The sequence below is a fragment of the Oncorhynchus masou genome, unplaced genomic scaffold (genome assembly GCF_036934945.1).
Source record: "Oncorhynchus masou masou isolate Uvic2021 unplaced genomic scaffold, UVic_Omas_1.1 unplaced_scaffold_1770, whole genome shotgun sequence".
NCBI lineage: Eukaryota > Metazoa > Chordata > Actinopteri > Salmoniformes > Salmonidae > Oncorhynchus > Oncorhynchus masou.
The window spans coordinates 62303-77500 of NW_027007878.1; the positions used below are offsets into that span (position 1 = coordinate 62303).

Sequence of the window (15198 nt, forward strand, 5' to 3'; positions counted from 1 at the left end):
CAGCTAGCAGTAGGACAGTATGGAACCATGGTCTCTCTCTCTGATCCCAAGCTTTACACTGCAGCTAGCAGTAGGACAGTATGGAAACATGGTCTCTCTCTCTGATCCCAAGCTTTACACTGCAGCTAGCAGTAGGACAGTATGGAAACATGGTCTCTCTCTCTGATCCCAAGCTTTACACTGCAGCTAGCAGTAGGACAGTATGGAAACATGGTCTCTTTCTCTGATCCCAAGCTTTACACTGCAGCTAGCAGTAGGACAGTATGGAACCATGGTCTCTCTCTCTGATCCCAAGCTTTACACTGCAGCTAGCAGTAGGACAGTATGGAACCATGGTCTCTCTCTCTGATCCCAAGCTTTACACTGCAGCAGGACAGTATGGAACCATGGTCTCTCTCTCTCTCTGATCCCAAGCTTTACACTGCTGCAGGACAGTATGGAACCATGGTCTCTCTCTCTCTCTCTGATCCTAAGCTTTACACTGCAGCAGGACAGTATGGAACCATGGTCTCTCTCTCTCTGATCCCAAGCTTTACACTGCAGCTAGAAGTAGGACAGTATGGAACCATGGTCTCTCTCTCTCTGATCCCAAGCTTTACACTGCAGCAGGACAGTATAGAACCATGGTCTCTCTCTCTCTGATCCCAAGCTTTACACTGCAGCAGGACAGTATGGAACCATGGTCTCTCTCTCTGATCCCAAGCTTTACACTGCAGCTAGCAGTAGGACAGTATGGAACCATGGTCTCTCTCTCTGATCCCAAGCTTTACACTGCAGCTAGCAGTAGGACAGTATGGAACCATGGTCTCTTTCTCTGATCCAAAGCTTTACACTGCAGCTAGCAGTAGGACAGTATGGAACCATGGTCTCTCTCTCTGATCCTACGCTTTACACTGCAGCTAGCAGTAGGACAGTATGGAACCATGGTCTCTCTCTCTGATCCCAAGCTTTACACTGCAGCTAGCAGTAGGACAGTATGGAACCATGGTCTCTCTCTCTGATCCTACGCTTTACACTGCAGCTAGCAGTAGGACAGTATGGAACCATGGTCTCTTTCTCTGATCCAAAGCTTTACACTGCAGCTAGCAGTAGGACAGTATGGAACCATGGTCTCTTTCTCTGATCCTAAGCTTTACACTGCAGCTAGCCGTAGGACAGTATGGAACCATGGTCTCTCTCTCTGATCCTACGCTTTACACTGCAGCTAGCAGTAGGACAGTATGGAACCATGGTCTCTCTCTCTCTGATCCCAAGCTTTACACTGCAGCAGGACAGTATGGAACCATGGTCTCTCTCTCTCTCTGATCCCAAGCTTTACACTGCTGCAGGACAGTATGGAACCATGGTCTCTCTCTCTCTCTGATCCTAAGCTTTACACTGCAGCAGGACAGTATGGAACCATGGTCTCTCTCTCTCTGATCCCAAGCTTTACACTGCAGCTAGAAGTAGGACAGTATGGAACCATGGTCTCTCTCTCTCTGATCCCAAGCTTTACACTGCAGCAGGACAGTATAGAACCATGGTCTCTCTCTCTCTGATCCCAAGCTTTACACTGCAGCAGGACAGTATGGAACCATGGTCTCTCTCTCTGATCCCAAGCTTTACACTGCAGCTAGCAGTAGGACAGTATGGAACCATGGTCTCTCTCTCTGATCCCAAGCTTTACACTGCAGCTAGCAGTAGGACAGTATGGAACCATGGTCTCTTTCTCTGATCCAAAGCTTTACACTGCAGCTAGCAGTAGGACAGTATGGAACCATGGTCTCTCTCTCTGATCCTACGCTTTACACTGCAGCTAGCAGTAGGACAGTATGGAACCATGGTCTCTCTCTCTGATCCCAAGCTTTACACTGCAGCTAGCAGTAGGACAGTATGGAACCATGGTCTCTCTCTGATCCTACGCTTTACACTGCAGCTAGCAGTAGGACAGTATGGAACCATGGTCTCTTTCTCTGATCCAAAGCTTTACACTGCAGCTAGCAGTAGGACAGTATGGAACCATGGTCTCTTTCTCTGATCCTAAGCTTTACACTGCAGCTAGCCGTAGGACAGTATGGAACCATGGTCTCTCTCTCTGATCCTACGCTTTACACTGCAGCTAGCAGTAGGACAGTATGGAACCATGGTCTCTCTCTCTCTGATCCCAAGCTTTACACTGCAGCAGGACAGTATGGAACCATGGTCTCTCTCTCTCTGATCCCAAGCTTTACACTGCAGCAGGACAGTATGGAACCATGGTCTCTTTCTCTGATCCTAAGCTTTACACTGCAGCTAGCCGTAGGACAGTATGGAACCATGGTCTCTCTCTCTGATCCCAAGCTTTACACTGCAGCTAGCAGTAGGACAGTATGGAACCATGGTCTCTCTCTCTGATCCCAAGCTTTACACTGCAGCAGGACAGTATGGAACCATGGTCTCTCTCTGATCCCAAGCTTTACACTGCAGCTAGCAGTAGGACAGTATGGAACCATGGTCTCTCTCTGATCCCAAGCTTTACACTGCAGCTAGCAGTAGGACAGTATGGAACCATGGTCTCTCTCTCTGATCCCAAGCTTTACACTGCAGCAGGACAGTATGGAACCATGGTCTCTCTCTGATCCCAAGCTTTACACTGCAGCTAGCAGTAGGACAGTATGGAACCATGGTCTCTCTCTGATCCCAAGCTTTACACTGCAGCTAGCAGTAGGACAGTATGGAACCATGGTCTCTCTCTCTGATCCCAAGCTTTACACTGCAGCTAGCAGTAGGACAGTATGGAACCATGGTCTCTCTCTCTGATCCCAAGCTTTACACTGCAGCTAGCAGTAGGACAGTATGGAACCATGGTCTCTCTCTCTGATCCCAAGCTTTACACTGCAGCTAGCAGTAGGACAGTATGGAAACATGGTCTCTCTCTCTGATCCCAAGCTTTACACTGCAGCTAGCAGTAGGACAGTATGGAAACATGGTCTCTCTCTCTGATCCCAAGCTTTACACTGCAGCTAGCAGTAGGACAGTATGGAAACATGGTCTCTTTCTCTGATCCCAAGCTTTACACTGCAGCTAGCAGTAGGACAGTATGGAACCATGGTCTCTCTCTCTGATCCCAAGCTTTACACTGCAGCTAGCAGTAGGACAGTATGGAACCATGGTCTCTCTCTGATCCCAAGCTTTACACTGCAGCTAGCAGTAGGACAGTATGGAACCATGGTCTCTCTCTCTGATCCCAAGCTTTACACTGCAGCAGGACAGTATGGAACCATGGTCTCTCTCTCTCTCTGATCCCAAGCTTTACACTGCTCCAGGACAGTATGGAACCATGGTCTCTCTCTCTCTCTGATCCCAAGCTTTACAGTGCAGTAGGACAGTATGGAACCATGGTCTCTCTCTCTGATCCTAAGCTTTACACTGCAGCAGGACAGTATGGAACCATGGTCTCTCTCTCTGATCCTAAGCTTTACACTGCAGCTAGCAGTAGGACAGTATGGAACCATGGTCTCTCTCTCTGATCCCAAGCTTTACACTGCAGCTAGCAGTAGGACAGTATGGAACCATGGTCTCTCTCTCTGATCCTAAGCTTTACACTGCAGCTAGCAGTAGGACAGTATGGAACCATGGTCTCTCTCTCTGATCTTACGCTTTACACTGCAGCTAGCAGTAGGACAGTATGGAACCATGGTCTCTCTCTCTGATCCCAAGCTTTACACTGCAGCTAGCAGTAGGACAGTATGGAACCATGGTCTCTCTCTCTGATCCTAAGCTTTACACTGCAGCTAGCAGTAGGACAGTATGGAACCATGGTCTCTCTCTCTGATCTTACGCTTTACACTGCAGCTAGCAGTAGGACAGTATGGAACCATGGTCTCTCTCTGATCCCAAGCTTTACACTGCAGCTAGCAGTAGGACAGTATGGAACCATGGTCTCTCTCTGATCCCAAGCTTTACACTGCAGCTAGCAGTAGGACAGTATGGAACCATGGTCTCTCTCTGATCCTAAGCTTTACACTGCAGCTAGCAGTAGGACAGTATGGAACCATGGTCTCTCTCTCTGATCCTACGCTTTACACTGCAGCTAGCAGTAGGACAGTATGGAACCATGGTCTCTCTCTCTGATCTTACGCTTTACACTGCAGCTAGCAGTAGGACAGTATGGAACCATGGTCTCTCTCTGATCCCAAGCTTTACACTGCAGCTAGCAGTAGGACAGTATGGAACCATGGTCTCTCTCTGATCCCAAGCTTTACACTGCAGCTAGCAGTAGGACAGTATGGAACCATGGTCTCTCTCTGATCCTAAGCTTTACACTGCAGCTAGCAGTAGGACAGTATGGAACCATGGTCTCTCTCTCTGATCCTACGCTTTACACTGCAGCTAGCAGTAGGACAGTATGGAACCATGGTCTCTCTCTGATCCCAAGCTTTACACTGCAGCTAGCAGTAGGACAGTATGGAACCATGGTCTCTCTCTGATCCCAAGCTTTACACTGCAGCTAGCAGTAGGACAGTATGGAACCATGGTCTCTCTCTGATCCTAAGCTTTACACTGCAGCTAGCAGTAGGACAGTATGGAACCATGGTCTCTCTCTCTGATCCTACGCTTTACACTGCAGCTAGCAGTAGGACAGTATGGAACCATGGTCTCTCTCTCTGATCTTACGCTTTACACTGCAGCTAGCAGTAGGACAGTATGGAACCATGGTCTCTCTCTCTGATCCCAAGCTTTACACTGCAGCCAGCAATAGGACAGTATGAAAACATTCATCACTTCCAATTCCTGACATATTCTCTTATAGAACCACTTCAACAGGTAGCCTAGCGTTTAAGAGCGTTGGGTCAGTAACCGAAAGGTCGCTGGCTCAAATCCCTGAGACGAATCTGTTGATGTTCTCTTGAGCAAGGCAATGAACCCTAATTGCTCTTGTATGTGCTAAATGACTAACATGGACATGTAACATGTAGTACAGTATACCTTCATAAGAGGAAGTTAGAGAACACTTTCTTCACTCTGTCTGTTCCAGAGGTCAGAGAACATGTTCCTCCCTCTGTCTGTTCCAGAAGTTAGAGTACATGTTCCTCCCTCTGTCTGTTCCAGAAGTCAGAGAACACGTTCCTCCCTCTGTCTGTTCCAGAAGTCAGAGAACACGTTCCTCCCTCTGTCTGTTCCAGAAGTCAGAGAACACGTTCCTCCCTCTGTCTGTTCCAGAAGTTAGAGAACATGTTCCTCCCTCTGTCTGTTCCAGAAGTCAGAGAACATGTTCCTCCCTCTGTCTGTTCCAGAAGTTAGAGAACATGTTCCTCCCTCTGTCTGTTCCAGAAGTTAGAGAACATGTTCCTCCCTCTGTCTGTTCCAGAAGTTAGAACACGTTCTTCACTCTGTCTGTTCCAGAAGGCAGAGAACATGTTCCTCCCTCTGTCTGTTCCAGAAGTCAGAACACGTTCTTCACTCTGTCTGTTCCAGAAGTTAGAGAACACGTTCTTCACTCTGTCTGTTCCAGAAGTTAGAGAACACGTTCTTCACTCTGTCTGTTCCAGAAGTTAGAGAACACGTTCCTCACTCTGTCTGTTCCAGAAGTTAGAGAACACGTTCCTCCCTCTGTCTGTTCCAGAAGTTAGAGAACATGTTCCTCCCTCTGTCTGTTCCAGAAGTCAGAGAACATGTTCCTCCCTCTGTCTGTTCCAGAAGTTAGAGAACATGTTCCTCCCTCTCTGTTCCAGAAGTTAGAGAACACGTTCTTCACTCTGTCTGTTCCAGAAGTTAGAGAACACGTTCTTCACTCTGTCTGTTCCAGAAGTTAGAGAACACGTTCTTCACTCTGTCTGTTCCAGAAGTCAGAGAACATGTTCCTCCCTCTGTCTGTTCCAGAAGTCAGAGAACATGTTCCTCCCTCTGTCTGTTCCAGAAGTCAGAGAACATGTTCCTCCCTCTGTCTGTTCCAGAAGTCAGAGAACACGTTCCTTCCTCTGTCTGTTCCAGAAGTCAGAGAACACATTCCTCCCTCTGTCTGTTCCAGAAGTTAGAGAACACGTTCCTCCCTCTGTCTGTTCCAGAGGTCAGAGAACATGTTCCTCCCTCTGTCTGTTCCAGAAGTCAGAGAACATGTTCCTCCCTCTGTCTGTTCCAGAAGTTAGAGAACATGTTCCTCCCTCTGTCTGTTCCAGAAGTTAGAGAACATGTTCCTCCCTCTGTCTGTTCCAGAAGTTAGAGAACATGTTCCTCCCTCTGTCTGTTCCAGAAGTTAGAGAACACGTTCCTCCCTCTGTCTGTTCCAGAAGTTAGAGAACATGTTCCTCCCTCTGTCTGTTCCAGAAGTTAGAGAACATGTTCCTCCCTTTGTCTGTTCCAGAAGTTAGAGAACATGTTCCTCCCTCTGTCTGTTCCAGAAGTCAGAGAACATGTTCCTCCCTCTGTCTGTTTCAGAAGTCAAAGAACAAGAAGGCTTCTAACTATCTACGTCACATTGAGGAGAACACTAAACAGTAGGTGGAGAACCGAAGAGCGAAGGGTCTCTTATGTGTTGCAGAATGTTGTGTGTGTTGGAGGAAGTGTGTTGGTGGGGTACAGGGGGAACTTGACTATTGAAAGCACAGAGAGACAAACTCACAGGGATCAATAACACTGATAGATATTAACACAGGGATCAATAACACTGATAGATATTAACACAGGGATCAATAACACTGATAGATATTAACACAGGGATCAATAACACTGATAGATATTAACACTCAAACACACAGACACGTAGAGATACTGTATACACACAGACACGTAGAGATACTGTGTACACACAGACGCGTAGAGATACTGTGTACACACAGACGCGTAGAGATACTGTGTACACACAGACACAGTTTCCACTTAAAAGTCAAGTAAGTCATATCATCTGATATTTCCTCTGTTATTTTCAGAGTTCTGTCGAAGGTGGACAGCTGGAATCTTGGTAAGATGTCACATTCTAAAAGCCACTATCAATTTATAGAAGGATTGTAAGAAACCTTATCTCTAGGAATGTGAGAAACCTTGTCTCTAGGAATGTGAGAAACCTTGTCTCTAGGAATGTGAGAAACCTTGTCTCTAGGATTGTGAGAAACCTTGTCTCTAGGAATGTGAGAAACCTTGTCTCTAGGAATGTGAGAAACCTTGTCTCTAGGAATGTGAGAAACCTTGTCTCTAGGAATGTGAGAAACCTTGTCTCTAGGAATGTGAGAAACCTTGTCTCTAGGAATGTGAGAAACCTTGTCTCTAGGATTGTGAGAAACCTTGTCTCTAGGAATGTGAGAAACCTTGTCTCTAGGAATGTGAGAAACCTTGTCTCTAGGAATGTGAGAAACCTTGTCTCTAGGAATGTGAGAAACCTTGTCTCTAGGAATGTGAGAAACCTTGTCTCTAGGAATGTGAGAAACCTTGTCTCTAGGATTGTGAGAAACCTTGTCTCTAGGAATGTGAGAAACCTTGTCTCTAGGATTGTGAGAAACCTTGTCTCTAGGATTGTGAGAAACCTTGTCTCTAGGATTGTGAGAAACCTTGTCTCTAGGATTGTGAGAAACCTTGTCTCTAGGATTGTGAGAAACCTTGTCTCTAGGATTGTGAGAAACCTTGTCTCTAGGATTGTGAGAAACCTTGTCTCTAGGATTGTGAGAAACCTTGCCTCTCTAGACCTTGATATTGGTCCTTTGGATATGAAGCTGTTATTGTGATTATTATACCTAGAATAACAGTGGTATATTAAGATGCTGGCAGGTCAGTTAACGTGAGCTCATTCACCCTTGACTACAGACAGGAAATGTCTTCTGCTTCAGTTAATGAAATCCCCCAACTTGAGTTTCAGGGTCACATACTTGAGTCCACTGGAGAACATCGCTCTCGGAGCCCACAGTTGTTGATGATTTCTCATTCAGGGAGAGAGAGGGAAAAGAGGGGAAGAATGCCACATGGTTATATAAGAATGGGAGGAGAAGGGCGTCTCTCTCGCTTGCTTTCCTTCTTTCTCCCTGTCTTTTTTCTCCTCTCCTTCACTGCTTCCTGACCCCAGTGAAAATGTGGCTCAACCACGAGATTGAACATCGCTCTACCTCAACCTCCCATGGGCCACGCACAGACAATACACAACCTCACATGGGCCACGCACAGACAATACACAGCCTCACATGGGCCACGCACAGACAATACACAACCTCACTCTCTGTCACACACACTGCTCTCTCGCTCTTGCTCTGTCTCACTCTCTCTGTCTCTCTGTCTGTCTCTCAACCGTACATACTCTCTCCCATACCGACCACCATTCATCATTCTCCACACCAATATCCAGACTCACAGAAACTACCCTCTGCAAGTTGACTTTTTCCTCTCCCCCCTTCATTGTCCTTGTCATCTTCTCTTACTGTATTGTTTCAGTTTATCCATGGAGATGTCCCTCTGTAATGAAGACCATGGAGATGTCCCTCTGTAATGAAGACCATGGAGATGTCCCTCTGTAGTGAAAAGACCATGGAGATGTCCCTCTGTAATGAAGACCATGGAGATGTCCCTCTGTAATGAAGACCATGGAGATGTCCCTCTGTAATGAAGACCATGGAGATGTCCCTCTGTAATGAAAAGACCATGGAGATGTCCCTCTGTAGTGAAAAGACCATGGAGATGTCCCTCTGTAATGAAGACCATGGAGATGTCCTTCTGTAGTGAAAAGACCATGGAGATGTCCCTCTGTAATGAAGACCATGGAGATGTCCCTCTGTAATGAAAAGACCATGGAGATGTCCCTCTGTAATGAAAAGACCATGGAGATGTCCCTCTGTAATGAAGACCATGGAGATGTCCCTCTGTAATGAAAAGACCATGGAGATGTCCCTCTGTAGTGAAAAGACCATGGAGATGTCCCTCTGTAATGAAGACCATGGAGATGTCCCTCTGTAGTGAAAAGACCATGGAGATGTCCCTCTGTAATGAAGACCATGGAGATGTCCCTCTGTAATGAAGACCTTGGAGATGTCCCTCTGTAATGAAGACCATGGAGATGTCCCTCTGTAATGAAAAGACCATGGAGATGTCCCTCTGTAATGAAGACCATGGAGATGTCCCTCTGTAATGAAGACCATGGAGATGTCCCTCTGTAATGAAAAGACCATGGAGATGTCCCTCTGTAATGAAAAGACCATGGAGATGTCCCTCTGTAATGAAAAGACCATGGAGATGTCCCTCTGTAATGAAGACCATGGATATGTCCCTCTGTAATGAAAAGACCATGGAGATGTCCCTCTGTAATGAAAAGACCATGGAGATGTCCCTCTGTAGTGAAAAGACCATGGATATGTCCCTCTAATGAAAAGACCATGGAGATGTCCCTCTGTAATGAAGACCATGGATATGTCCCTCTAATGAAAAGACCATGGAGATGTCCCTCTGTAGTGAAAAGACCATGGAGATGTCCCTCTGTAATGAAGACCATGGAGATGTCCCTCTGTAATGAAGACCATGGAGATGTCCCTCTGTAGTGAAGACCATGGATATGTCCCTCTGTAATGAAGACCATGGAGATGTCCCTCTGTAATGAAGACCATGGAGATGTCCCTCTGTAATGAAGACCATGGAGATGTCCCTCTGTAATGAAGACCATGGAGATGTCCCTCTGTAATGAAGACCATGGAGATGTCCCTCTGTAGTGAAAAGACCATGGAGATGTCCCTCTGTAGTGAAAAGACCATGGAGATGTCCCTCTGTAATGAAGACCATGGAGATGTCCCTCTGTAATTTGCTGGATGCAGAGTTCAACAGAGTTCATGTGAAGGTCAAACAAATCATAGAGAAAGCAGACTGTATTGCAATCATCTCTTAATGGGTGGTCAAATGTTCGTGGGCAAGGAATAATTAACGACATCATCTCCACCCCTCAACCAGTATTCTACAAGAGCACAGACACACGGGACAACAGACACACAGGTCTCTACATTGCAGATGAGCTGAAGGCCGTCATCAATGACCTTGGACCACAGAAGGTATGTGAGAAGAATAAGAGAACCACATTGAAGCTGCCCAGCAACACCCGTTGGGGTGGTGCCGTCATCATGTTTGACAGTCTCCTGGAGGGGAAGGAGTCTCTCCAAGGAATGGCCATATCACAGTCTGCCAATATGGACAGCCCCATCAAGAGGATCCTCCTGGATGATGTATTTTGGGAGAGAGTGGTAAGCAGCCTGAAACCTATAGCAGTAGCCATTGAGGGAGACAATGTCATCCTGTCTGATGTTCAGACTCTGCTTGCAGATGTAAGAGAATAAATCCATACTGCCCTGCCCACTTCACTGTTGCTCCAAGCAGAGGAAACTGCAGTTCTGAAATACATCAAAAAGCATTTAGTCTTCTGCCTGAAGCCCAAACACCCCGCAGTGTACATGTTGGACCCCAAGTATGCTGGTAAGAGCATCCTGTCTGGTGCAGAGATCAACAAGGCCTATGGTGTCATCACTACCGTGTCTCGCCACCTTGGCCTGGATGAGGGCAAGGTTCTTGGCAGTCTGGCGAAGTACACTTCCAGGCAAGGGCTTTGGGATGGAGATGCAATATGGTAGTCATGCCAACATATCTCATCAGCCACCTGATGGAAGGGACTTAGTGGATCTGAGGCTCTTTTCCCTGTTGCCTCCATCATACTCCAAATCACACCCCCCCCAAAAAATTGGTGGCCATCCGGGCAAATATGAGGCTTTTGAGCCTGACAACAAGCCATCCTCAACAGGGTTGGAAAGTGACAGTGAAGATGAGGCCTCAGAGTCTGATGTTCAAGATGTGGACATTAAGGAGGTCCAGGGAGAAGACATGGAAGCCTGAGAGGAAGACAACCAAAGCTTTAGTTTCTAGACTATAATTTTATAGATTTATGTTGAAAACATTTTTGGAAGATGTGATGGATCATTGGGGATCATTCAATATTCCCTTTCTGTTGTTCAGTGAAATCATCCCATTTGAAGAGTCAACTCGTTTAATTCAAGTTCAATTCGTACTAAATATTTTTTTGCATTTCTATTGGAAGGATTTAATCATTTGAATTATGTCTACATATGATGAGGGAAAAGGTTTATGTTTCTGTCTCCATATGAAATGGTAAATATATCCAATGCAAAAAACATCTACATTTAAATGGTATTAATATTAATTCCCATATATTTCCGTTAATTCCCATATATTCATGTCAATTCCCACGGAAAGTTTCCACCTCTGAATATTCCCCAAAATGTGCAACCCTACTTACTCATCTCTCTTAAATCATTAGGCAATCCTCTTCCTCGTCCTGACTCATGACTGTTTTGCCTTATGTCCAACTCTTTGACATGTAATGAAAAGTCTAAATCCACTGTGTTATGGTGTTCCTCTGCAGATCAGAAAGTGGTTCTGTTGTTCCAGGAGGAGGATAGCCAGCAGAGGGCGCTCATAGGCCTGGTGAGTCACAAGATACAGCAGCCATGATACTCTGGGTGGAAGGTGCCCTCGGGCACAGACAGCTCTAGGATCAGTTTACCCTCCCCAGATCCTAATCTTAACCATTAGAGGGGAAATGTTAAACTGATCTTAGATCAGTGTCAGCACTGTTTTCGTGCTGGGTTGGAATGCAGGCTTGTCCAGCTTACCAAGACCAAGGTTCATCAGGGCAAGCAGTTAGCTGACAACACACAACACGCATGATAAAAATAGTTGTCCCTTTTTGATCCTGACATTGCAGTCTATTCCCAGGAGCTTTTAGCCTTGCAGCAGCAACTATTTCCATCCTGAAATTGCTGTCCCTGAGGTGTAAGTGACGTTAGTGTTTCAGCAGGTTCTATTCTACCTATCCCCAGTTGTTAAACACTAGGGTAGTCTAGCTGTGGTCCTCTCAGCATCAACCAGCAGGGTAACTATTCTACCTATCCCCAGTTGTAAAACACTAGGGTAGTCTAGCTGTGGTCCCCTCAGCATCAACCAGCAGGGTAACTATTCTACCTATCCCCAGTTGTAAAACACTAGGGTAGTCTAGCTGTGGTCCTCTCAGCATCAACCAGCAGGGTAACTATTTTACCTATCCCCAGTTGTAAAACACTAGGGTAGTCTAGCTGTGGTCCTCTCAGCATCAACCAGCAGGGTAACTATTCTACCTATCCCCAGTTGTAAAACACTAGGGTAGTCTAGCTGTGGTCCTCTCAGCATCAACCAGCAGGGTAACTATTCTACCTATCCCCAGTTGTAAAACACTAGGGTAGTCTAGCTGTGGCCCTCTCAGCATCAACCAGCAGGGTAACTAGTCTACCTATCCCCAGTTGTAAAACACTAGGGTAGTCTAGCTGTGGCCCTCTCAGCATCAACCAGCAGGGTAACTAGTCTACCTATCCCCAGTTGTAAAACACTAGGGTAGTCTAGCTGTGGTCCTCTCAGCATCAACCAGCAGGGTAACTATTCTACCTATCCCCAGTTGTTAAACACTAGGGTAGTCTAGCTGTGGTCCTCTCAGCATCAACCAGCAGGGTAACTATTCTACCTATCCCCAGTTGTAAAACACTAGGGTAGTCTAGCTGTGGTCCTCTCAGCATCAACCAGCAGGGTAACTATTCTACCTATCCCCAGTTGTAAAACACTAGGGTAGTCTAGCTGTGGTCCTCTCAGCATCAACCAGCAGGGTAACTATTCTACCTATCCCCAGTTGTAAAACACTAGGGTAGTCTAGCTGTGGTCCTCTCAGCATCAACCAGCAGGGTAACTATTCTACCTATCCCCAGTTGTAAAACACTAGGGTAGTCTAGCTGTGGTCCTCTCAGCATCAACCAGCAGGGTAACTATTCTACCTATCCCCAGTTGTTAAACACTAGGGTAGTCTAGCTGTGGTCCTCTCAGCATCAACCAGCAGGGTAACTATTCTACCTATCCCCAGTTGTTAAACACTAGGGTAGTCTAGCTGTGGTCCTCTCAGCATCAACCAGCAGGGTAACTATTCTACCTATCCCCAGTTGTAAAACACTAGGGTAGTCTAGCTGTGGTCCTCTCAGCATCAACCAGCAGGGTAACTATTCTACCTATCCCCAGTTGTTAAACACTAGGGTAGTCTAGCTGTGGCAGGGTAACCTCTCAGCATCAACCAGCAGGGTAACTATTCTACCTATCCCCAGTTGTAAAACACTAGGGTAGTCTAGCTGTGGTCCTCTCAGCATCAACCAGCAGGGTAACTAGTCTACCTATCCCCAGTTGTTAAACACTAGGGTAGTCTAGCTGTGGTCCTCTCAGCATCAACCAGCAGGGTAACTATTCTACCTATCCCCAGTTGTTAAACACTAGGGTAGTCTAGCTGTGGTCCTCTCAGCATCAACCAGCAGGGTAACTATTCTACCTATCCCCAGTTTTAAAACACTAGGGTAGTCTAGCTGTGGTCCTCTCAGCATCAACCAGCAGGGTAACTATTCTACCTATCCCCAGTTGTAAAACACTAGGGTAGTCTAGCTGTGGTCCTCTCAGCATCAACCAGCAGGGTAACTATTCTACCTATCCCCAGTTGTTAAACACTAGGGTAGTCTAGCTGTGGTCCTCTCAGCATCAACCAGCAGGTTCTATTCTACCTATCCCCAGTTGTTAAACACTAGGGTAGTCTAGCTGTGGTCCTCTCAGCATCAACCAGCAGGGTAACTATTCTACCTATCCCCAGTTGTAAAACACTAGGGTAGTCTAGCTGTGGACCTCTCAGCATCAACCAGCAGGTTCTATTCTACCTATCCCCAGTTGTAAAACACTAGGGTAGTCTAGCTGTGGTCCCCTCAGCATCAACCAGCAGGGTAACTATTCTACCTATCCCCAGTTGTTAAACACTAGGGTAGTCTAGCTGTGGCCCTCTCAGCATCAACCAGCAGGGTAACTATTCTACCTATCCCCAGTTGTAAAACACTAGGGTAGTCTAGCTGTGGTCCTCTCAGCATCAACCAGCAGGGTAACTATTCTACCTATCCCCAATTGTAAAACACTAGGGTAGTCTAGCTGTGGTCCTCTCAGCATCAACCAGCAGGGTAACTATTCTACCTATCCCCAGTTGTTAAACACTAGGGTAGTCTAGCTGTGGTCCTCTCAGCATCAACCAGCAGGGTAACTATTCTACCTATCCCCAGTTTTAAAACACTAGGGTAGTCTAGCTGTGGTCCTCTCAGCATCAACCAGCAGGGTAACTATTCTACCTATCCCCAGTTTTAAAACACTAGGGTAGTCTAGCTGTGGTCCTCTCAGCATCAACCAGCAGGGTAACTATTCTACCTATCCCCAGTTGTTAAACACTAGGGTAGTCTAGCTGTGGTCCTCTCAGCATCAACCAGCAGGTTCTATTCTACCTATCCCCAGTTGTTAAACACTAGGGTAGTCTAGCTGTGGTCCTCTCAGCATCAACCAGCAGGGTAACTATTCTACCTATCCCCAGTTGTAAAACACTAGGGTAGTCTAGCTGTGGACCTCTCAGCATCAACCAGCAGGTTCTATTCTACCTATCCCCAGTTGTAAAACACTAGGGTAGTCTAGCTGTGGTCCCCTCAGCATCAACCAGCAGGGTAACTATTCTACCTATCCCCAGTTGTTAAACACTAGGGTAGTCTAGCTGTGGCCCTCTCAGCATCAACCAGCAGGGTAACTATTCTACCTATCCCCAGTTGTAAAACACTAGGGTAGTCTAGCTGTGGTCCTCTCAGCATCAACCAGCAGGGTAACTATTCTACCTATCCCCAATTGTAAAACACTAGGGTAGTCTAGCTGTGGTCCTCTCAGCATCAACCAGCAGGGTAACTATTCTACCTATCCCCAGTTGTAAAACACTAGGGTAGTCTAGCTGTGGTCCCCTCAGCATCAACCAGCAGGGTAACTATTCTACCTATCCCCAGTTGTAAAACACTAGGGTAGTCTAGCTGTGGTCCTCTCAGCATCAACCAGCAGGGTAACTATTCTACCTATCCCCAGTTGTAAAACACTAGGGTAGTCTAGCTGTGGTCCTCTCAGCATCAACCAGCAGGGTAACTAGTCTACCTATCCCCAGTTGTAAAACACTAGGGTAGTCTAGCTGTGGTCCTCTCAGCATCAACCAGCAGGGTAACTATTCTACCTATCCCCAGTTGTAAAACACTAGGGTAGTCTAGCTGTGGTCCCCTCAGCATCAACCAGCAGGGTAACTATTCTACCTATCCCCAGTTGTAAAACACTAGGGTAGTCTAGCTGTGGTCCTCTCAGCATCAACCA

General features: G+C 46.5%; 1 protein-coding gene across 3 annotated transcripts in view; it reads left to right on the forward strand.

The window, feature by feature from the left end:
- LOC135532219 (gamma-secretase-activating protein-like) overlaps positions 1–15198 on the forward strand; it is a 47322-nt gene that overhangs the window by 12695 nt on the left and 19429 nt on the right. For all 3 annotated transcript variants that reach the window (XM_064959815.1, XM_064959813.1, XM_064959814.1), the window contains exons 21-23: positions 6397–6455; positions 6888–6919; positions 11351–11412. In XM_064959815.1, coding sequence (XP_064815887.1) covers positions 6397–6455; positions 6888–6919; positions 11351–11412 — 153 coding nt within the window. The remainder of the gene's footprint in view (positions 1–6396; positions 6456–6887; positions 6920–11350; positions 11413–15198) is intronic.